Raw genomic sequence first — 23,296 nt, forward strand, 5'->3', positions numbered from 1 at the left:
GCTACTGTTGATGCAGTAAAACATAACACTGCTTATTTGGGCTTTCCTACTTTTGCCTGTGGCAATTTCATCATCCAAACCGTTCTTTCTGGACAAGCGGGAGTTTCTCTAGATGGAACAAATTACACGCGATTTATTCAAAGTGCTGATCAGGCTCAGAACACAATGGTCTATGATGGACCTTGTGGATCAGCCAAACCCAGTAATAAACGTGCAAGATTGCTAGGTGGAAAGATAGACAGTTCATCAGGCTGGTATCTCCCCTTTATCTATCTCGACAGCGTTGCAGACATACTTGGACCAGCCAGTGTTCAGGCAGAGATCAACAACGTTTTGGCTGGCAACCCGAATAATGAAACCATTCAAAAGCTTCGAAAATTCTTTGGATACTTCAAAGACAATTGCAATGCAATCGATCAAACTGACATTGAAGATGATGTAGTCAATGGAAAAGACGGGTACTTTTATGGATTCTCTGAGAGATTGAGCATAATTTACAAGAAAGCAAATTATCAAAACATAAGAGTATTGGGATCCATAGCACCACCGTTTGGCCAACAAAATCACCTTTTAATGTACACAGATGCTTTAGTGTTAAATAAAGTCAAATATGACCAGCAAGATGATGAATATAAAGCAGCTGTTATGAGATTTTCAAAATTTCTTTCAAGTAAGTAAAGGCTGTTTTTTTTTTAAACCAGATTTTTATTTATGATGCTTGGAACCTAATTATATTCTTCATTTTGTAGGCGAAGAACTCCGTAAGGAATTAGTGATGGGTAAAGATCTTCAACCAGAAAGAATTCGATACTTACTACCTCCGGTAAAAGAATTTTTTGAAACAACGCAGAATACACTGTATCAACAGTACTATCAAATTATCCGAAATGGTTTTCCCTCGCCTTCTCTTTCCGAAGCCACCAGACAAGGAATGCAAGCTATTTTGAAGCCATTGGTGAATATTTAAAATATTGCACTGTTCCGTTGTAACCGCATCGCTGCTTCTAAGGAAATAAAAATTGAAACAGCAATTTGGTGTATTTTCTTTTATAGAAGTGCGCAACCGCCTTGCGACTGGCATTTTCTCCCTTCGACTGTAACTATTTTTTTAAAGTCACAGACAGATATTGGACGCTCTAACTTGCTTGCCTACAACAAAACCCGGTTCGTTCGTAGTAAATGACTTAGTGTATTTTCTTTTATAGAAGTGCGCAACCGCCTTACGACTGGCATTTTCTCCCTTCGACTGTAACTATTTTTTTAAAGTCACAGACAGATATTGGACGCTCTAACTTGCTTGCCTACAACAAAACCCGGTTCGTTCGTAGTAAATGACTTCAAATGGGCTGACAAGGCACATCGTAGGTGCGCCGGAGTAGGGAATGAAACCTTATGAGTACGATTCGAATGCGCTATCACTACACTATCTCCGCATATCCCTTTGTATAAAAAATACCCCGGTTTTTTATTTCAATTTCAGTAAAAGTCAATGTGATCGTAACAACTGGTTTTCTGATTTCCGAAACTTTCTTTTTTTTTAAAAAAATGAATTTCCACGCACAACAGATTTCTCTAGATTTTAAAATCTTACGAAATTTACGTCTGGGTTGTTTTGTCGTTAATGTTATTGAAAAATAAGTTCATGTAAAATGTTTTATTTGCGATTTACCATATGAACAAAGATTAGTACACGCAAATATTTGTACGAATAAAGTGATGTCTTTTTAAAGTGCTACTCTCTTTTTGCAATAAGTGGTTCCTTCGAATTATTGGATGCGCGGCATGGTTTACCGGCGGTTGAGCGCTCAATGTCTGAAGGACTTTATCGCTGTCGTAAACCTAGTGGAGCTCTTCTCCAATGGATTTGCGACAAGCTGTACATCTGTACTAAAGTGCTAAAACTGGATACGTCGAGCAGATCAAGACGTAAATAACACAGTGGCTAAAATCAGTATTGACCACGGCACTCACTATAATTATTACTCCACAAGTACTTTTGTTGTGACCCCGCCATAGCAAAAACCGTGTTGGACATCTGTAGAGGTTTAATATCCTCTTCAAAAATAAAAACACAGGCAACAATCCGTTGTTAACACCAGGCTGAGCGCTTAGTACAGGTGAACCGTGTTGCACATCCGTATAGGCGTAACAACTTTTTCAAAAAAGCTTGATCGCAACTTCGGTTTAAGTTAAACCACAAATAGCCCGTCCAGCTAAAACACTTACTCATCAATTTTTTGTAAATAAGTTTTCTTTTTCTAACTAACATTATTCTGTATTATGTATGTATCACAAGCCCGGCGGGTATTACTGATTTAGTAACAATATATTCAAACCTAAATTTTGTGTTTTGTTCCCTTTTAAATGCGTTCAAATCTGGGTGAAAATGTTTAGTTTTTTCTTTAATGTAATCTTTTCTACATTTGCTAAATTGAAGTGTCATTATTCTTAAATCAACAATTTTTTTTCCAACTTATATTAAAAGGTTTTATCCCGTCATGGTGAAGAATGACCATAGAATAACATGGAAATATCTAGAATAGTTTTCACAGTATTCATGTCCATTTGCTTTAATACATTATTTATCACACAAGAGCAAATACACTTGCATGATTATGCACTTAAAAGTTTATATATTGCTACGTTCTTTTGGAGCAAATCGATATTACACCTCAACAAGAATTTAGTGGCAACAATCGACAATGATGGGTTAATATGTGCAAACGACTACAATATCGTTTGACAATTTTTTTTATAAAATTATATTTATATATAATCAATTAAAATATTAATTTTGCTTTTGTTGGGCGGTAACTGGTCTGCTTTCTTCGGAAATAATTAATGGCTAAAGGTAATAATAGTATGTCGCAGGTTTCGTATTACTACATTAGTGTATTAGCTTATGATGTTGTTGCATTTTTCTCGCATTTTTTATCTAAATGAAGTATTGTTATTTTTTTTGTTGCGAGAAACGAGTGCAATTTCTTATTTATTCTTTAATTCTACAATCCGGTTGGTTAATAGTTCGATATTGTTTTTCTGAAAAACAAGAAATTTGAGTCAAATTTATTCCATCATCTTTTCATATAAAAGGAGAAACTTTTATGAAACCAACGAGCTCAGGATAAATGAGGTTAAATGTAACTTTAGATGGTAGAGTTTAGTTTATAATATATCGAAGGAGTTTTGTCTGTATAATAATTTTTACGAAATATTACGAAAAATTCGTCTGTTAAGTAACAGAGCATTTTTGTTTTGGAAGGTAATTACCTTAAGGTAATTGGGAGACCATGTCTTGTAATTACGTTATGGTTGAGCTTTTATTAAAACTTCAAATTTTTTTAGAAAAATGCTTAAGAAGAGTCTCTAATAATTACTTCCCCAATTTTTTTTCGTCATCCATTTTGGAATTCTTTTCACATACGTAGAAAATTACAAAATTATTTTGAATATTTGGAGAATTTCATGATCCAGTTTGCAATAAGTTCCATCTTCTACTGTGCACTATGAAATACGGATATTTTTAATTATTTCAGTGTATGATCTACATTTTGAATTTGTTTCTTGCCTTTGAACATACTCAAAAGTACCAAAATTATCATAAATGGCCCTGTTATATCTTTTTCTTATAGCAGAGCACTAGTTAGTAGAGCACTAGTTTGTCTTACAAAATGAATATTTTTTTTTAAGTAAGCTCATTGTGACTCATTATTGTAAATTTTTATTGGATTGCATCTCCCGGTATAGCGCAAAATAGCGCGTGCGCAGTTAGACAAAATCTCTTATTTTGTCAAATTGAGCACACACTAACAAAATAACTATTGGTGGAAAATTGATTGACAAATGGTGGACAAATGGAACTGTACAATACAGACTCAAGAAAAGATGTATTGTTTCCCTGCTACAAAAAACTTGAAAAAATTGATTTTAATCACGAAACTGAATGTGTATTATAACATGTTGTTAGAGCAGAAATATTTCCAATATTAAAAGAAAATTCAATCGATTTTCAAAAAGAAACCTAATTTGGACCTAATCGTGACAAACATAAACAACAAACAAACAAACAACAACAAAAAAATGGTTATGTGGGTTTTTGATTTAAATTCTTTTTCCACAAAACACGTTAATGGATTACTGTTAGATTTCATTTTTTATCGTAAATCTAAAGTTTAGCCGCCTAATTTGCCCAAATGGAATATTGGTCATTAGCCAAATAATCCGTTGGCTGATCAAAACATCCATAACTTCCTTCAGCAAAACTTAAAGCGTTGTTTCCGAATTGAACTACTTCTTTAAAGTTCCTAGACTCGTATGGAACATTTTGTGTTGACCATTTCTCTTTTAATGCCATAGTGCATGAAAAATTTTGTAGATTATTTGTTTGCGTGTAACAAAGAAATGGCAAGGCGTTGGATTCACCAATGAAGTATTTCAAAACATCAGAGAGCATAGGAGTTTTGTCGAAACGAGTTGTAACATTTTTCCACACTCCAAGATTTCTTTGGCATGCGAAATCTAATTGTTCAAATCGAGTTAGCTTGTAAAGCATATTCAACACAGAAGTTGTAATTCTTTGATTGGGAACAAGATCCTTAAGTGTTGAAATCGTTGCGAAGTTGTATCCACTTTACGTATGACAATGTGTTACAAATAATAATTGGGAAGGATAATTAGGATAATTTGGGATAGTGAAAAAGACATTTATTTGGTTTAATCAAAGTTATCGTAAATCCCCTCCATGTTATGCGGAATCGTTAACAAACATTTGTAAATGTGAAATGTGTACCTTTGCAACTGTCTTTAATGTTAAATCTATTTTCTTTTACATTCAAGACATTCTAAATAAGGTCACATTATGTTCTGTAAATCCGTCAATGGAAAAACGAAAAATATACATATCCTCGATCATGATTCCAACATCATGGTCTAAAGAAGCACTTCTGAATTATCAAGTCACTATTTATCCTTGTAGATTTTAATTCATTCCAAAGGAAAAAACCACAATTATCCAAAATAAATAAAAATAAATATTCAATTTCTTGTAGATTTTTTGTAGATTGTTTATTTCACAGGCCTTCGGTATTTCTCGATTAACTTCCTACTAATAACAACAAACTAATCTTAAATGGTAAGCAACAAATTTCTGTGGCAATCTATGGTTACTAGTCGTTAGCCCGTGGAAAATCCGCTGGTTCGCCCGTCGCAGCAAAGCTACCATTTTGCGTGACAGACAGACAGACAAACAGACAAATTGCTATTTTAACACTATTTTAAAAGGCCTAAAAAACGAGCTGTCAATCTTCTACTTTACGTACTAACACGAGAGTCAAACTTATGGTAGGAGAAAAGTAAGCAATAAGCACTAAAACAAAATCTTAATACATCTTCAGTATCGTAGTGAACGCCCAAATATAACAAAAAACGACAAAAAAGTACCTTCCAAATATTTAATATACATAATTTACCCTATATAACCTCTTACCTTACTTTTAAATCGAGTTTTCTGACAAAAAAATTAACTTTTTTGACTTGGCTACCCATACTAGATTATTGTGTAGAAAGCCAGTTGAAACAACAACAAAGACTTATCTTTTTAGGTCTATTAATTACCTTCTTCATTCGGTCCGGGGTTTTACGAACCCCCCCTCAATAACTTTTTATAGGCTCGTTTAAATTGAATCAAACTTAGCACACTTATAGTACATCACAAAAGGAACTGACGGCAATAAATTTTTGCTTGCGTCAGCACATTTTCTGTGACGTCATCAAACGCTTGAAATTTCATCAAAATACTACCAACTGCTTAAAACGCAATTACTTTTGTTCTAAAGCGAATTTTTGCATTCTGTTTGAAGTTTCTAAAAGCTAAATTAAAGTTACGTTACACATTTTCCGGTTTTTACATAGATGAAAAGTTACCAAAAATTGCTTGAAAATCCATTTTTTTATTTTCAGGTAAAAATCCCAAAAAATCGGAAATCGCACTAATCACGTGAGCACTGTACTGCACTGTACAGTATATTTTCTACAAGCTTTTTTCAGAGAGATATATCTGTCGAAATATAACTCCAAAATTGTAAAGAATTATTAAGTGTTAGAAAAGCGTACTGATGAAACACTTTGGATTAGTCAGCCTTAATAAGTTACTCTACAATGAAAAAATCTAATTCAAACATGTGTCACAAAGAAGCAACCGAATTACAGAGCTACTACAATGAAGTTATTGGATTTTTTGTTGAAAATAACAATTTTCAGATGGGTCAATCTCTTAAACCAAGTAAAGTCAAAGATTATGTATAAAAAATTATGCATTGTTGGTGTCATATCTAACTATGGTTACACTACAACGAAAATATATCGCAGCAGAAGATGATAGTGAAAGAGAAAACAAAAATTGCTGATGCTCATATTCAAGTCATTTTATACACAGAACAAGTATGCATTGAAATGTTTGTGTCGATAGCACAAATTAGTGCCTATCAACGCCATGTTTTTTTAAAACGCCACGTTTTTCTGCACAATTCAAGTGGGTTTATGGAAATGTGTGGACATGTGTTATGGTTAGATCAGTGAAGATGATTTAGCTGAAGATATTTGAAACCACATTAGTAAGAATGCAGTGAAAAGATTAGATGCAAATAAATCCTTAAATTCTTTAAGCGCAATTTGCAAGGCGACAACAGAAATAAAGAAAACCTAAATGTACGGTTTAGCACGCATAAGTGCAACATGATAAATTACAAATGATCAAGGTTTTGCTACAATTCGATTCGTTTAGCATACACCTACACGCTTCCATCCATCATTATTTTATAACACAAAAAAGCCCTTAGTTGTACCTTGACACTTATTATTTTCACTGATAGGCTGCAAAGAATAATAAACAAGTTTCTAGCATGTAAAATCATCTCTGTATTCTTCGCAAACAGGTGTGTTCCATGGTTTACATGTATTTCTTTATTTTATTGCTACTTTCCCTCTTTTATGAGTAACCTGGAAAAGAAAAAACAAATTATGCGTTCGAGAAAAGATGAACTTTAAACAGCAAAGTTGATTACTCTGGCACTGTCTTTTAATGGGCTTTGTCGATTTCTATGAATTAAAGAAGCACTTGGTACTAAGTGAAGTGGTGCAGTCATTTATATTTTGTTGTTAGACATATTACTTTCAATTGATATACCTGTCAATGGTTTCCAAGTGAGTCCATAAGGGCGGTTCGGAGGTTTGGAAATCTCTGATATACATCCCAGCAACGGTTTTATCTGGGGGTCCAACCCACAACCTTTTGGACGTGAGCTGAGCGCTCTACGAACTGAGCTACCAAGGAAAGACGAAGAGTTGCAATATTGCACACATTCTGCGCCTTGCTTTTTCACTTAATATATGTAATTATTTTGTTATTATCATTTTTTTATTTAAAATTTTTAACAAGAAGATGAAACATCTAGCCGGGAAAGGTTGAAATACAAACACACAAAACTTCCTTATTATTTTTCTCGTATAAAGACAGCTACCTGATTGTCCATGGGTCATGTTAGGATCTAACTAAGTTTAATTGTTTATTTCAGACAAATAATAATATATTTTAGCAACATTTTCATAACTGCAAGAATGTTATTATAATATGACTAGTCGATAAAGCCCGTGGAAAAATCCACTGAGGTAGGATAAATATGAGAAAGAAGCGTCATTCGAATTTTGATGACGTCAGCAACCTATCCACAAAAAAAAATAGAACCTTGTTTTCACGTCACCTCTATAGCATAAACTGCTGATCAATAAAATGTTTATGATCATGTGCTTTTGATTAGCACTTAATGAGATATAAGGGCTTAAAAATTTTGCTGACGTCAGCAATGACCCGTCAAAACTGTAAAAAAAATTTAAAAATTTGTATACCTGTTGTCTTCATCGTATAGACCTTGAACCGCTGATCAAGATAATGTATAGGATTATGTACTTTTGAGAAACAGGTTTTTTGATGACGTCATTAACCCGTCCATTCCAAAACGGATTTGGGGCCTTAGGTTTGGCAATCTTGCCTAAATTGATCCTAGGTGGTCCCTAGTTACCCACGCGGTGAAACATTGACGTCACCGCCTCGTTTCCAGGTTAATTATCCTCAAAGTTTTAAGTGCACTGTAATGGCGTCATTAATTTAATATAAGATATTGATGTTAAAGTAGTGATATTGACGTCGCGCCGTAACGTCAGAAAATTTACCATATTATACATGTATTTTTCGGCAACATCAAAGGAAAATGAGCACATCCACTTTGCCTTTAACAGACAGACAGACAGACACACTTAGCGTGTTATTATACTAGTCGATCAGGCCCGTGGAAAAATCCACTTAGGCAAAAGCCCAATGAAAAAATAGGTTGCTTTAGATGTTTTGCTGACGTCAGCAGTGCATATACAAAAAAATGTTCTTAAAATCTTACACCAAATATCAAATGTCAAATCGCATTTAATCCTCCACACAAATCTTACACAAAATAAAAAAGAACAGCATGCAAGGTGCACAATCTAGTTGATAAAAAGTTACAACAACGACACTCACAACATCAACACACACAACACCCACTAAACCGACAGTAAGAACACCAACAGTTACAACACCGACAGTTACAACACCGACAGCCACAACACAAATAATAACAATGTCAGAAATAACGCATCTCAAATATGTACATCTTATTAGTGATTATGTTGAAAACCCTCAGTATTTTATTCTGAAATGTCAAAAAGGAGGCCTGAAAGAGTTAGCACAAATCAACAAAAATAAATTTTTTACACATTTTAAATATTGTCTTTCCCTTAGAAGCTTATACAAAAATATAAAAAAGCCATAGTCATTTCGGTTGCATACCATCCTCTTCCACAAAAATTTACAAAAAATGTAAAAATCAACCAGTTAAGAACACGAAAATTTTCTCTTTTAGTTCCCTACTGCCCTTTACCAACAATTTTAAACCTAAATGTCAAAAAATCAATGAGCAAAGAATAAACTTGAATAAACAAAGATCATTATGTGTAGAGCTTGAAACAATAATCAAAATAATGTATAGAACCATGTGCAACACCAACAATAATAATAAAGTCAGAAATAACACATCTCAAATATTTACTTCGTTGAAAGTCTTTAATAATTCAATCAGAAGTGTCAAAAATCATCAAATTTATAGCTGGAAAATCATTTCTTCGATAACATACTATCCTGTTCCCCAAAAATATACACAAATTGTAAAAATGAACAGGTTAAAAACACAAATTTTTTTTCCTTAGTATGATGATCTGTAGTGACCTTTACCAACCATTTTAAACGTGAATTTCAAAAATGAATAAGGAGTAAATTTGAATCAACAAAGATATTATTTTTGGAAAACAGAGTGTATATACGGTCCGTCCTCACGAAAGTTAACACAAAATGTAAAATAGATCGATTTTTGAGGAGCACATTCAAATCACCAAAAATTCAGTTCCTTTAGCATGTTCTATATAGCCATTGCCCATAAATCTTCCACAAAAAGGTTATGAAACATATCATATTATAGAAAAATCAGGCATTTCATAAAATATAAAAAACAAAAAAGTTTTAGTCAGAACAATTAGTAATTTTTTCATCATCACCAAACACAGTTATTACCACAATTTTAAAATTCTTAACAAATACGTGGAACTTTGGAATTTTCTTCCAGCAAAAATGACATCACATATATATATATATATATATATATATATATATATATATATATATATATATATATATATATATATATATATATATATATATATATATATATATATATATATATATATATATATATATATATATATATATATATATATATATATATATATATATATATATATATATATATATATATATATATATATATATATATAGTTTAGTTCTTCCCAACAAAATTTTATAATACGAACTATGAAAAAGCCATTAGCTTACACAACAGCATTTAGTATGAAGGCCAATTCCACAAAATTTGTTCTTTCAGTATATTGCATGTGGTCTTTTCCCCACAAAATTTTACACAAAATTTTAAAAAACAGCAGTTTGCAACACAAACGAAAACACGAACAACCTTAACATCCTTTCATAAATTAAAATAAAATCATAAACTCATGTAAATTTCCAATCAAATGTCTACAACCCCCTGTAGAAATAACCTGGTATTATACATGTAGGCTGACAAAATTTTAACCGGATGTCAGAAACAAAACAATAAAAAATAACTTAACACACATGCTTTAAATTTATTGCACGTAGTGAAAATGTGAAACTAATTAAACTCTTATGGGCATAAAAATACATCCTACTATTCTGCAAAAAGTTCAAGTCTTTATAAGATTTTGTAGGTAGCTAACTAGCTAGCTACAGCTTGTTACATCATAATTCGTGCTCATAAAAGAAAAGAAGTTTGCAAACTAAGGTAGCTAGCTATAGATAATTAAAAAAGAAGGAATAACAATATAAATGATAGGTTAGAGCTAGCCATGAGATGAGGAGCAGGCATTGGTGGCTAACATTAGCTAGCTAACAGTAGGTAAGACACGCGGTTAAATATACTTAAACTGGGAATACTTAGCTCAAACTAAAGCTAGTAAAACACATATAAAGAGAAACAATAGTAATGTAAAAATAATAACATTACAGTGAGCAGTAAGTTCAACATACCAAAGTTTTCCGTTTGTTAGTCAGCTAACAGCTGTATGTTGCATTTTGAATTATAGGACAAACATATTAGTTACGTGCCAGCGAATACATTAGTTATGCAACAAAAACATAAACAAATATGGTGGCTGGGTTTTTTTTAAAAAAAGTGGTAAAATATAAAACTTTAAGAATTTGAGGCTTTTCTTGGAAAATGCGAGTGTGCTTACTCCGGTGACATTAAAACTAAACGTCTGAAAACATCAAAGTTCTTACTATTATTGATTTTAAATCCACTTTAAACTATAGCCTTTATTTTCTACTTCTAACTGTACTACTTTATTTTTAGCTCTAGCTACCACTTCATATTTCACTTCTTGGACTTTTCTTTCTCAGAATTAATTTTTGCACTTTTTTCAAGATGAAGGGGCCGTTCTTTTGTTGTTGTTTTTTTCGGTGTCGAGGGACACGATTTTTGTAAAGAAAGCCGTTAAATTTTTTTTTAGCAAATCAAGTTGCTCAATTTTGATCACGTGATGTAAACAAAGGAAACCCGCTAGCAAAATGGATATAACTTCTTCGGAGACTTCAAAGGAAATTTCGGCTACATCAAGGGAAAATGAACGCATCCACTTTGCCTGTCACAGACAGACGGACACACTTAGCGTATTATTATATAGATGATAGGGTCACTTTTTATGGTAAAATTATTGTTGTTACTTCAAAAATTAACTTTGATGTTTTTTTCTCTATTATTCATTTGAATGCGGAAAGTCTTTCACAAAATAATTACATCAAAATTACGGAAAACTCAAAATACAGTAAGCTTGAGGAAAATCAGGTCGATTTTTTTACGGAGATAAAAATAATTTTAAACTTAGCTATATTTTCTGAGTTTCAAAAATTGCAAAATATATAAAAAACTATACTTTAATTCTCCTTACGCACAATTGTCCTTATTGCTTGAAACTACCTTGATAATAACATTTTTGTTTTAACGTCAACGCTTTTTTCGATTATGTTGTGGGAAAAAAGAGAACCTTCAAGAGTAAGCAGGCACACGTTTGCGCCATGCACGTACTCACAAAGTCTCACGTTCTAAGTTCGCTATATAAACTGTTTGTCGGCTATAGTAACATTACCGTTACTTTAATGAAAGAAAGTTACTCAACAAGATATCTACGTGGTACCAAATTCTCCGCAATATGTTTAAGATTAGGCTTAAGCGAAGCGAATGATGGTTTCCTTATCGACCCATGCATTTTCACAGCCAAAACACTTGACAGATCATGGTTAAGTGGTCGCTTACAGAGTCAGACGCAATAGTTGTTATTTCTTTGCAGACAAAAACTGTCGGGGTTGATCAATTTTGGCGTGATTTACGGTATTTTTGGTATAAACGGTGGTAAAATTATCGCGAACATTTTTGATGTAACCAAAAATATAATGAAGCTAATTATATTATCGCACATCTCATAACCTTTAAACTACATAATAATAACAAGTTGTTGTTATATAAATCAACGTTGCAATAACTATGCTTAATAAACGTTTAACAGGTTCACTGAATTTCGGAAAATAAGAGCATGTTTTATTTTTGATAATGCTTGGTCTATTACTTGCGCAAAAATATCAGGGTGAAATGATTACAAAAAGAAATCAAAAAATTATTACCGATCGCAACAGTTTTTTAACAAACCTTTAACACTAATGATGGCGGTATCATTTGTACCAGAATATTTTGACCTCAATTTGAATACAGCTAATAATGTAAAAGATTTTTACTTCATTGTATTGGATTTTCTTGATGAACATTTTGTATATACCTTTGAAAAGCTTGCTGATAAACGACCACCAAATTTGTTTTTACCAGAGTCAGTTGCTGTTATAGCCGCGTCATTTATAAGCTTTTAGATAAATTTGCACTACAAAAAAGAGGACCACCTACAACAAGTACGCACAGATTTACGCCATGCACATACTTTCAAAAATGTCGCAATGTTAGAGAGCCAAATAAATTTTTTACACGCTACAGTTAACACGCATTAACGTTAACTGCAAATACATCAAAGCGCATACAACTACAGGTTTTAAGGCTTTTTAAACACATGCTTACAACAATGGCTTCAAATAAAGACAAACATTGGTACCAATAACTTATCTTTTATGAAGTGAAATTTGTTAAAGTCGCACTGAATGGGAAATGTCAGGAAGTATTTTTTTCTGATGTTTTAATACTTTTTAAACAACATGCCAGGAATTAAGATCAGGGATAAAGGGTTACATCAACAAGTCAATAAATTATTAATAATAACAAAAGTTTTTAACTAACCTTTAACACTTGTGATAGTTGCAGTATCATTTACAGGAACTAAAGTTGACTTCCATTCGAATGCAGCTATTAATGTAAAAGACTTTGCTTCATTGTATTGGATTTTCTTAATGAACATTTTATACACATTATTTGAAAAGCTTGCTGATAATCGACCACCAAATTTGTTTTTACCAGCGTCATTTACTGTTGCAGACCTTCCATCTACTAATACCAAACCACCTTCGGACAACTCCACACCAAATACCCTTTCTCCATCCTTATTAGTTTCCACTCTCCAACTTAATTCTGCAGTTGAGTTACCAGTTGCTTCTATGTTCTTTATAATAGCTTCAACTGACCCAGACATTGCTGCGAATCAGAATAATATTTTACAAATTTAATATTTTGATAGACAAATCCTTATTTTTTGGTTATTTTTCCAAACTAAGCAATTTTCTGTAAACTTTTGCTTAATATATAATAATTAAACTCCTTATAGTATGATCTGTAACAAGCCATGTATCAGATTATTTCAATCCATGTATCATAAAGAGGTATTTTTGCGATTGGCACGTGTGTAGCACAGTAACAGTTTGATGGCCTGAGGCGTCTAGTCAAGTTTAGTGGTCAGAGTTCTTGTTTGCTTTCATCCACATCTCATAAAAATTGCTCGTTCACACTCTTTTAGTTTGAATATTTCGTAAAGCATGGACAGGATTTTGCTTACTTACGTGCAAAACATGTCGTTTACTACATGACTACTATGTGTTGATAAAAACTTACTTACCTGTCTTCAGCATTATCAAAATTGTTAAATAAATATAAAAATTTACACCATCCAAAGCTGTCATCCTGTATGATTATATGTTATGTTGTATACTATCATTACTATAATCAGATAATGCCAAAGTTCTTTCCTAACCGTAATGATTGCGTTTACTTATGTAATTAACTATAATTAATTATAATTTTAATGAAAAGAAGGGAAGGTTAAATTTTATTTTAATAGCTTTCTTTATTAAAACTTTTATTTCGTATGACGTTTTCGAGTCAATCAATATTTATTAATTGAGGAGAGTTCTAGAGAAGTACCATTAATGGAAAATATGGATTTATATACAGCCCTATAATAAAACAAAGAGTGTGTCCATCCATCTGTGACAGGTAGATGTGTTCATTTTTCTCTTATTTAACGTACATTGTTTTCATTAGCGTTTTAAGCTCTATGGGATAAAGGCATCGGGTATATCAATTTCTTTAAAAAAATTTTTGTATTTTTAAACTTTGTAGCCCATGATTTATCCTTTTTCTGTTTTAAGAATAAACATCACATTTAACAGGTAAAAAAACTATCCAATAAAGGTTTCGTATATCCACTTAAGAGAACCTATATTTTTTACGTTGTTTTTTTGCCTAAGTTGATTTTTTGCGAGCCTAATTAACTAGTTACAATTAATAAAAAATTATGCGAAATCAAAATAGGAGAAATGGGTAAGGATGATACCGATAAAGGTATTAAGTGTAAGATTTTACGAGGGAATTATTTTTTTAAACATAATTCTAACTATAACAATTTGTGCATTATCAATTAGTCATCGAAAAGAGAAAATAATTGTTCAATCAAAATGCGCAAAAATAACGAATTGTCCGATAATGTAAACAAATGCAAGTTGGCGAAATTGAATGAAATAAAATTGATTGCCTTACTTCGAAAATATTTATCATTTTACTGATGCAATATGTTAATTTGACTTGATGAGACACATAATATGTGATATTACTGATTTCTTCGTTAAATTTTTTTGACACCAAAGACTTAGTTTTACTTTTCTTATATATTTGGGGTGTTTAATTGTATTTACCTCTGAAGGCATCAAGGCAATGATTGGGTGTGGACGCTTATCATGCTATTGGTTAGTTAGAGTATTTTCACAACAGAACAGAACGGTCACAACAGAAAATTTAATGTAACCTTTAAAATGATAAAAACAGACACACAGAGTTTCTCACTCATAGAGTACTTTTTCTCTCATAAAGAAACAAACTGATCACAGAAAAACGTAGAGAATAAAAAAAAAATGTGCGTAATATAATGCACGTGACAGTTCTAACATAAAATAATAGAACCACCGGTTCACAACTGAATAAAAGATAGCAAGTGAGCGTCACATATTTCAACACTCCCACTTGACGGTCACTCCGTCACGATAGTCATTTCGTCAATGTAAAATTCAATGTATTTTGGTCACTCCAAGTTCTAAGCGAAGTTTCTCGAACTGTGGTCGAGGGAGTCCCTTTGTCAATAAATCGGCAATCATTTCCTGTGTTGGACAGTATTTCAGCTTAATCTCCTTGGTCGAGACGGCGTCGCGTATGTAATGGTACTTGATGTCAATGTGTTTTGTTCGTGAGTGATGTGCGGGGTTTTTCGCAAGAGCGATTGCACCTTGGTTGTCTTCAAAAATCGTAGTAGCATTTGCCTGTTTGAACCCCATACAATCAAGCAGGACTCGCAACCATACTGCCTCTTGTGTTGCACTGCATAATGAAACGTATTCAGCTTCGGTCGAAGAAAGTGCAACGATTGACTGACGTTTCGATTTCCATGAAATCGTGGAATTTTCGATTTGGAATACGTAACCGGAAGTCGATTTTCGTGTTACCACATCTCCAGCCCAATCAGCGTCGGCGAAGCCACGTAAACAGTTCATCGTTTTGTAAGCTTTCCTTCCCTTGTACACCAAACCATAGTCGATGGTTCCTTTAACGTATCGGAGAACTCGTTTAACACCAACCCAATGTTGCTTTCCAGGTTTCGACATGTGTTGACTAAGCACTCCCACTGCAGCGGACAAGTCTGGTCTGGTCCCAATCGATGCGTACGTGAGGCATCCAATGACAGATTAGTACTCTTTCAGATTGACTGGTTCTTCGTCATCTCTCAGCTTTTTGAACTTTGTGTTGGGGTCGAGTGGAGTAGCTACTGGCTTGCAATCTTCCATTCCAAATTGTTTCAGCACAGATGATAAGAACGCGTGTTGGTCGATTGTACGTACCCCATCCTTACGGTTTCGTTTGACGGCCATCCCAAGAATGTAGTGAACTTCCCCTTCGTCACCCATTTTGAAACGTTCACCTATCTGTTTCTTTTCGGAGAGGAGTTCTTTGTTGTTGTTAGATGCAATCAGCAGGTCGTCGACGTATACAGCAATAAGGAGGATAACTTTCTGTCCGTCCTTGATGAATCGTTTGAGATAGATGCAAGGGTCAGCATCGTTTTGTATGTATCCTGATTCCTTGAGGTATTCGTCGATGGTTTTGTTCCAGCACCGTGCAGACTGTTTCAAGCCATAGAGACTCTTTCGCAATCGACAAACCTTGTTCGGATGTTTCTTGTCGATGAAGCTTTCCGGTTGCTTAACGAAAATCTCTTCCTCGAGATCTCCATTTAGGAGTGCTGTTTTAACATCCATTTGGTGGAGGTTTAAATCAAGTTGATTGGCAATGGCTAGTACAGTACGAATAGAACTATACTTTGCGACAGGTGAGAAAACTTCGTCATAGTCGATACCGGGTTTTTGAGAGTATCCCTGTGCAACAAGACGAGCTTTACACCGGGTGATCTCGCCTTTAGCATCACGTTTGTGCTTAAAGACCCATTTACTGCCTACAATGTTCTTACCGGGGGGTAAGTCAACCAAGTCCCAGGTTTGGTTCTGTTTCAGCGAATCAAATTCATTACGAAGTGCTTCAGACCATAGCTTTGAGTTCACACCGCTTAAGGCTTCTTCAATGGTCGTTGGCTCCTCAGTGTCCATAGCTGCAACCGATGCCGCCTCCATCAGGTTCCACCAATTACCTGTCAGAACGTTCAGTCTGTCAGGTGGTCTCCTTGCTCGTTGTGGTCTGGCATCTTCTTCGGCAGCGACTTGCGGTTCACCGATGTTGTTTCCTGGTTGTTCCGTTTCAGCTTCTGCCTCAGCTTCTGCCTCAGCTTCTCTGAATGTTCCGGTGAAGAATTCGTGAGTTACGTTGTCCGATTTTTCTATGTCAAAAGCGTTCTCTACAAAGATGACATCACGACTTCGAAGCATCTGTCTCGTTTCAGGATTGTACAGTTTGTACCCGTTTTCGTTCGCAGGGTATCCAACAAAAACGCATGGAAACGATTTCTTCTGGAGTTTTCCATTACGTTTTGATTCAGGAATATGCACGTACGTTTTGCAGCCAAACACTTTTAGGCCACTAACTTCAGGCTTTTTACCGTGCCAAAGTTCATAAGGCGTTGCTCCCTTCAGTGCAGCAGTAGGACTTCGGTTCCGTGTGTAGGATGCGGTAGATACAGCTTCAGCCCATAGGTTAAGGGGTTTCTTTGCGTGATGCAGCATTGATCGTGCAGTTTCCAGTAGGGTGCGGTTCATGCGTTCAGCAACTCCGTTTTGTTGTTCGGTTCACGTTGAATTCCTCGATTGTTGCAAAATTCGTCAAAGTCCTTTGAGAAGTATTCACCACCATTATCTGAGCGAATGCGTTTTATAGTTTCGTTCTCCACGTGTAATCGTTCGACTTTCAATCCAGTGCGATTTTCAACAAACTGCCCAAACTTTTCAAGCACTTCAGACTTTTGCTTCATCATATAGACAGTAGTGTATCTTGAGAAATCGTCTATAAAAGTCACAAAGTACCTGGAACCTCCCACTGAAGGTACATCCATCGGTCCACACACGTCACTGTGAATCAGCTCGAGCAATCTGGTTGTGGTGCTTTGCGATTTCTTCGGGAATGATTTGCGATGCTGTTTCCCCATTGCACATCCTTCGCAGATTCGATCGACGGCTTCCTTGGTATCGATATTCAGGCCATTTACCATCTCTTTATCGTTTAAGAGTTTGAGGTTGTCGTATCCCAGATGACCGTATCGTTGGTGCCACAGCTCGATTGAATCCTGTTTGATTGTTTTCCCGATACAGCACGTTTCCTCGTTTCGTGGCTTTATCGTGTTAAGTTTGTAAAGTTTACCGTACTTATGTCCAATAGTATACTGCTTCCCCTCCTTGGTGATATCGCAAGCTTTGCCTTTGAACTGCACATCGACTCCCTTATCGGTTAGGTAAGATAAGAGAACAGTTTGTTTTGGATCTTCGGCACGTAAAGTACGTCGTGTAGCACAGTTTTGATCTTTTCATTTTTGCTCAAAATGGTCAAATGTACATTTCCTTTCCCGAAAGCATTCAGCACGTGATCATCGGCGAGTTTTACCTTTATCGGCGTTTCAAAACTGGAATAGTCTCTTAAGCTTTTCAAATTATGGGTCATGTGAGAAGAAGCACCAGAGTCAATCCACCACTTATCCTCGTTTACTTCAGAGGATTTCAGAGCTAGTTCATTATCGTGATCATCGTTAGCGAGATTTGCGTTTTCTTTCTTCTGGTCACTTTTCTTCTTAAAACAGTCACGAGCATAATGTCCTTGTTTCTTGCAGTAATGACATTTACCGGATTTCTTGTTGTTGAGGTTTGACGAAAAAAGGGCATCACCAGAAGTTTCAGCTTCAGCAGGCTTTTTCTTTTCGCTTTCGTGAATAAGCCTGTCCCTAACATAATCCCAGGTTAGATTGTCCTCAGCAATTGTTTCAAGCGCCGTTATTAAATAGTTATACTCTTCGGGTAAACTACTAATAAGAAGAATAACTAGGTCCTTTTCTGCAATAGCATCATCAATCGCTTCCAGGTGTTCTGACAATGTCTTAATGTTGTTTATGTGTTCAGTCATATTTTGACCTCTAGCCATCTTTGCTGAATATAATTTTCTCCGATAGAAAATCCTTTTTGAAAGTGTTTTTTGCTAAAAATGTTTTTCAAGATTTTCACATGCTTCCTTAGCTGATTTCGTGGAGCGAACGTAAATTTGTAAGTTTTTTGAAATTCCCAAACAAATGGCGACAAACGCTTGGTTCTCGCGTTTCTTGATTCGACGTTTCTCAGCCTCCTGCATATCATCCTCTATGGTTTCATCACCGGTTACAATCTCCCAAAGATCTTTTCCGATTAAATACATTTTCATGTTGAATTTCCATGAATGATAATTTTCAGCAGTCAGCTTCTCAATTTTGAAAGTTGCGTCTTCAGTTGCCATCGTAAAAAAAAAATCAAATTCAACAAAACAAAATTATTTCAGTACTCGATATAACATTAAAAAGTGTCTGGGCCCATAACATGATAAAAACAGACACACAGAGTTTCTCACTCATAGAGTACTTTTTCTCTCATAAAGAAACAAACTGATCACAGAAAAACGTAGAGAATAAAAAAAAATGTGCGTAATATAATGCACGTGACAGTTCTAACATAAAATAATAGAACCACCGGTTCACAACTGAATAAAAGATAGCAAGTGAGCGTCACATATTTCAACATAAAAGACCGGTAAAAAATCGAACTATCTGCCAAGACACTGAGAATTATTGTAAATATGTACATTAATTTAATAAATGTTGCTTCAGTTAATTATTAATTTTAGGCAAAAGCGAAAGGTGTTGTAACATAATCGCACCACGCCATGTTTTAAGAGGAGCAATGCATGAGCCGTAAGAAAGTTACTAGCAATCTTTAGGACTTTGCATCTCCTTACGTACATAAACAGAAGGCATATTATCATAAATATTTTTATTAATTGCAAAAATAAATTCATATGGCCCTTCGGTCGATTTTCCTATAGTTGTCAACCGCACACCAAGCACAGGTTATTTTTTACCTGGTGAGACGTAAAGTTTGCTTCGCTGCTCTTATTCCAAGAATAGCTAAAAGTTCATGGAATGGAAAATAAATTCTTCACAACAAACCCATGCTTCTACAAATAACACGTTTAAGAACGTTTCCAGCATTCAGGAAGAAAAAGACAGGATATAAATTAAACCCAGACGAAAGTACGCATAATACAAGAATTTTCTTGGGTAAGTCAATTTCGCATGATAAACTTTATTGTGGCGTGAAATTACGAACATAAAGGGCGTTGTTTTGGATTAAATAGCGTTGGTACCTCTTCCACCACCTTAGGAGCGTTCATTTATGGCAGTCTCCCTCTTGTGATTATGTTTAAGGTCCACTTTACGTTTGCACTCAAAAAATAAGGTCCTTAATAAAAAAAACACTTGTATGAAGTTAAGCTAAAGCTTGCTGCTTTTTTCTATATTTTTGACTATTTCAAGCTCTCCGAAAACGTTCATTTTTCGCTTCTACCATGTTCTTCCTCAAAAATAACTTTACAATTCGTTGGAGAGCGCTTTATAAAATAATTCTGAGTCAAAGCTTCAGTATGCTGAAGTACAATAACTACGCTTTGAGTATAAAAAAGAAAAATGATCAAAAGGGTTAATAAAGCTAAAAACAGCTATAGCTACAGTTATTTTTTATAAAAAAATGCAACAAATTTTACGAGCGAGCTTTTAAAAAAACAAACCAACAAACAAGATATATATATATTTCATGTTCCCTCTTGTTGCAATATGGTAAATAAATAACAAAAATATTTTGTTGCGAAGTATGATCCACGTGAAAGTCATCATCATTATCTTGATAAGTTTTCGACAGCATATAGAAAAAATAGTCTAGTTAACTAAGATTTCTTGAGGATATCAAATTCAGTTTCTCTCAAACAAAAGCTTAGACGCAAACAAATGTCAAAGTAAATAACCTAATTACTCTCAACCATTCAGCATTATACTTAACCAATAGAATAAAATTGGCGTGGTTACGTGTTACCCTAAGAAATAAATTAAGAATTAATTATATTTGTTTGGCTGAGGCCATTTGCACTGAAAACGAAGGATTTCCCGATATTAACCACGTGAGCAAAGAAAATGGAATTAAGTAATCAAAAAGCGCGGTCACTATTCCACCGTTGGTGTTTAATAAAAATCAACAAGTGTTATTAAGCCACCGCTATAATGACCAAAATAACAATTCTGGTATCAACGAATAACTTCTCAATTGACACGCCAACACGTGGAGTCAGCTGACTTTCTTTTTCGTGTAAACAAGATAATAAAAAAATTTGGAGCTAGAAATTTATTTTTTAGACTTCATGTATTATAAATACATTCCATGTGTAAAATTTATATCACATTGATAATGTGTTACATTTCTGCTTTTTGTGTAATCACCTATATTATAAGGTTACATTCGTCAGTGACATGCATAGTGATGTTTAATTTCCTTTGATGTTACCGTTAAATACATGTCTAATACATATTAAACATTACGACGTCAATAACATTCATTTAACGTGAATAACTTAACATGAACAAATGAAAACATTACATAGACCTAAAACTTTGAGGCCATATAACTTGAAAACGAGGTGGTGACGTCATTCATTTTTTACCGTGTGGGCAACTAATAACCTGATTTTCTTAAACCTTAGTCACCCAATCCGTTTCGGACTTGACGGTTTAATGACGTCTTTAAACTAGTATAGAAAGTGTTGCGGAGCGTGGGACTGAGTCCGCTATGTGCGCAAGCAAAAAATTTTAGATGCCCCTCTCAATTGAATCGTATAATGAATCGTATAAAAAACAAAGTTCCCACGTGCTTCATGGTATCGATCAAACGGTTTCATCTTCGATTTGATGAAACATTTCCTGGACGTGCGTACAATATATATATATAACTACAATTATCCACAAAAATATGGCTCTCCATTTCCTCTCATGTTTAACACTGACCTTTGTGACTCAGCAAGGTAAACGATTACACGTGACATACCTTTATGAACGTACTATCTGCAAAATATCTAGCTAGCTAGCTATGTTCTTTTTTTGCTGACTTTCTAAACTTTTTAGTTCTTGGTTTTTAGAATAAAATTGCCAGCAGAGACAAGAAATTTTGTGGATGATTGTAGCTAGAACAAGCTATGTGATGGGACATTTCTACAGAGTAGAATTATCTCACTCACTGGTGTAGTATATATATAGTTAAAAAATCTGTCCAAAAGAATTTTTCTATGCTGCTATTATGTAGCTAATTTTATGCTAGCAAAAATAGCTAATTTTATGTTAGCTACATTGGTAGTTTTATCCCAGTTAAGTAGTTAATTCTATGCTAGCTTTGTAGCTAGTGTATTATGGTAGCTATATGGCACTGTTTGCTCTTTTTTATGCTAGCTAGTTAGCATAAAAATGAGCAAACAAGAAGTAGCTAGGTAGCTATAGCTATATGCTATCTAAGTTCTATTATTATTCCAGCTAAGTCGGCAGTTTTATGCTACCTAGCTTTAGGTGTGAGAAAGGCGAAGATGTAAAAAAATAGTGATATATTAGCTAGCTAAACAAACCCTTTCTTCGTTTCTTGAAAATGCCCTTCCGTTCATTACGACCAACAAGCCAATATGGCCATATCAACGCAATTTTCATTCGCTATGTATCTGGAGAAATGTCACGTGATATTAGTAAGAGTGACCGTGGCTAAAGCTCTGTGCCGACCTGATCTTAACTGAAAACGGCGTGTCTCGACCAACCAGATTTTCACGGAAGAAATGACCATAAAAAATATTTGGGTAAGTGGGTCAAAAACGCCCACGTTTTCATCAAAATTTCACGTACTAGGGGGAAACGCGGAAATTTGTCACTCTCTAATATATTTATGGGAACGAGGAAAATAGCTCCGTTCGAGCAATGGCTCTCTCTCCACAAAAATCATTTTACCTCTAATATTTTGAACTAGCCGGGAAAACCGGCGTCGAAACGCCGGCGTAACACACAAGCAAGGGTGTAAGCCACAAGCCAAGGTGTGACCCAGCGTTGAACACCCCAAGGCGCGTTTAATAAGAACGACATACTGCGTGACACGGTCAGGTTGAGCGCTTTTGTACAGGTATGCAGTATATCGTAAATCAAGTGAAGTGTATACACCATTGTAGTTTTGCGACTGTAACATATTTTTCAAAAAATAACTTTTCCTCAACAAAGGCTGAAATAAAAACACAGTTTATAACCGTTCTCACTCCGTCATAGCAAAAACAATCGGTCAATATTATTTTATTAATCGTGACACCGGGCTACGCGCTTAGTACAGTTAAACAGAGTTGAACAGGCGCATAGGGTCAATACTTCTTTGAAAAAAGCTCTTTCGCAGACGCTGTTTAAGTAAAAACACAAGAAACAGTCCATTGCTAATACAGGCTGAGTGGTTATTCCAGGTAGGCAGTGTTGCACATTCGTGCTGGCGTAAGTTTAAAATTAATTGTCACAGTCCATTGGCGTAACAGCCTTTTTCAAAAAAACAGTCTGTTGCTAACACCGGGTTTAGCGT

At 34.6% G+C, this 23,296-nt stretch overlaps 1 protein-coding gene across 1 annotated transcript; it reads right to left on the reverse strand.

The window, feature by feature from the left end:
* Positions 1–9,918: 9,918 nt before the first annotated feature.
* Positions 9,919–14,503, reverse strand: LOC130635759 (uncharacterized). The gene is made up of 2 exons (XM_057445220.1): positions 13,777–14,503; positions 9,919–13,358 (listed from the first exon to the last, which is right to left on the reverse strand). Exons 1-2 carry the CDS (start codon positions 13,838–13,840, stop codon positions 13,003–13,005), a joined length of 420 nt encoding a protein of 139 aa, XP_057301203.1. The 5' UTR covers positions 13,841–14,503; the 3' UTR covers positions 9,919–13,002.
* Between the last annotated feature and the right edge of the window lie 8,793 nt (positions 14,504–23,296).

Source organism: Hydractinia symbiolongicarpus, chromosome 3, assembly GCF_029227915.1.
Source record: "Hydractinia symbiolongicarpus strain clone_291-10 chromosome 3, HSymV2.1, whole genome shotgun sequence".
Classification (NCBI taxonomy): Eukaryota; Metazoa; Cnidaria; class Hydrozoa; order Anthoathecata; family Hydractiniidae; genus Hydractinia; species Hydractinia symbiolongicarpus.

Excerpts from the sequence above, each read along its gene's own strand:
- LOC130635759 (XM_057445220.1), bottom strand. The coding sequence starts at position 13,840 with ATGACAGCTTTGGATGGTGTAAATTTTTATATTTATTTAACAATTTTG. Across the intron at positions 13,359-13,776 it reads TTTGATAATGCTGAAGACAG|CAATGTCTGGGTCAGTTGAA; the intron begins GTAAGTAAGTTT and ends TCTGATTCGCAG.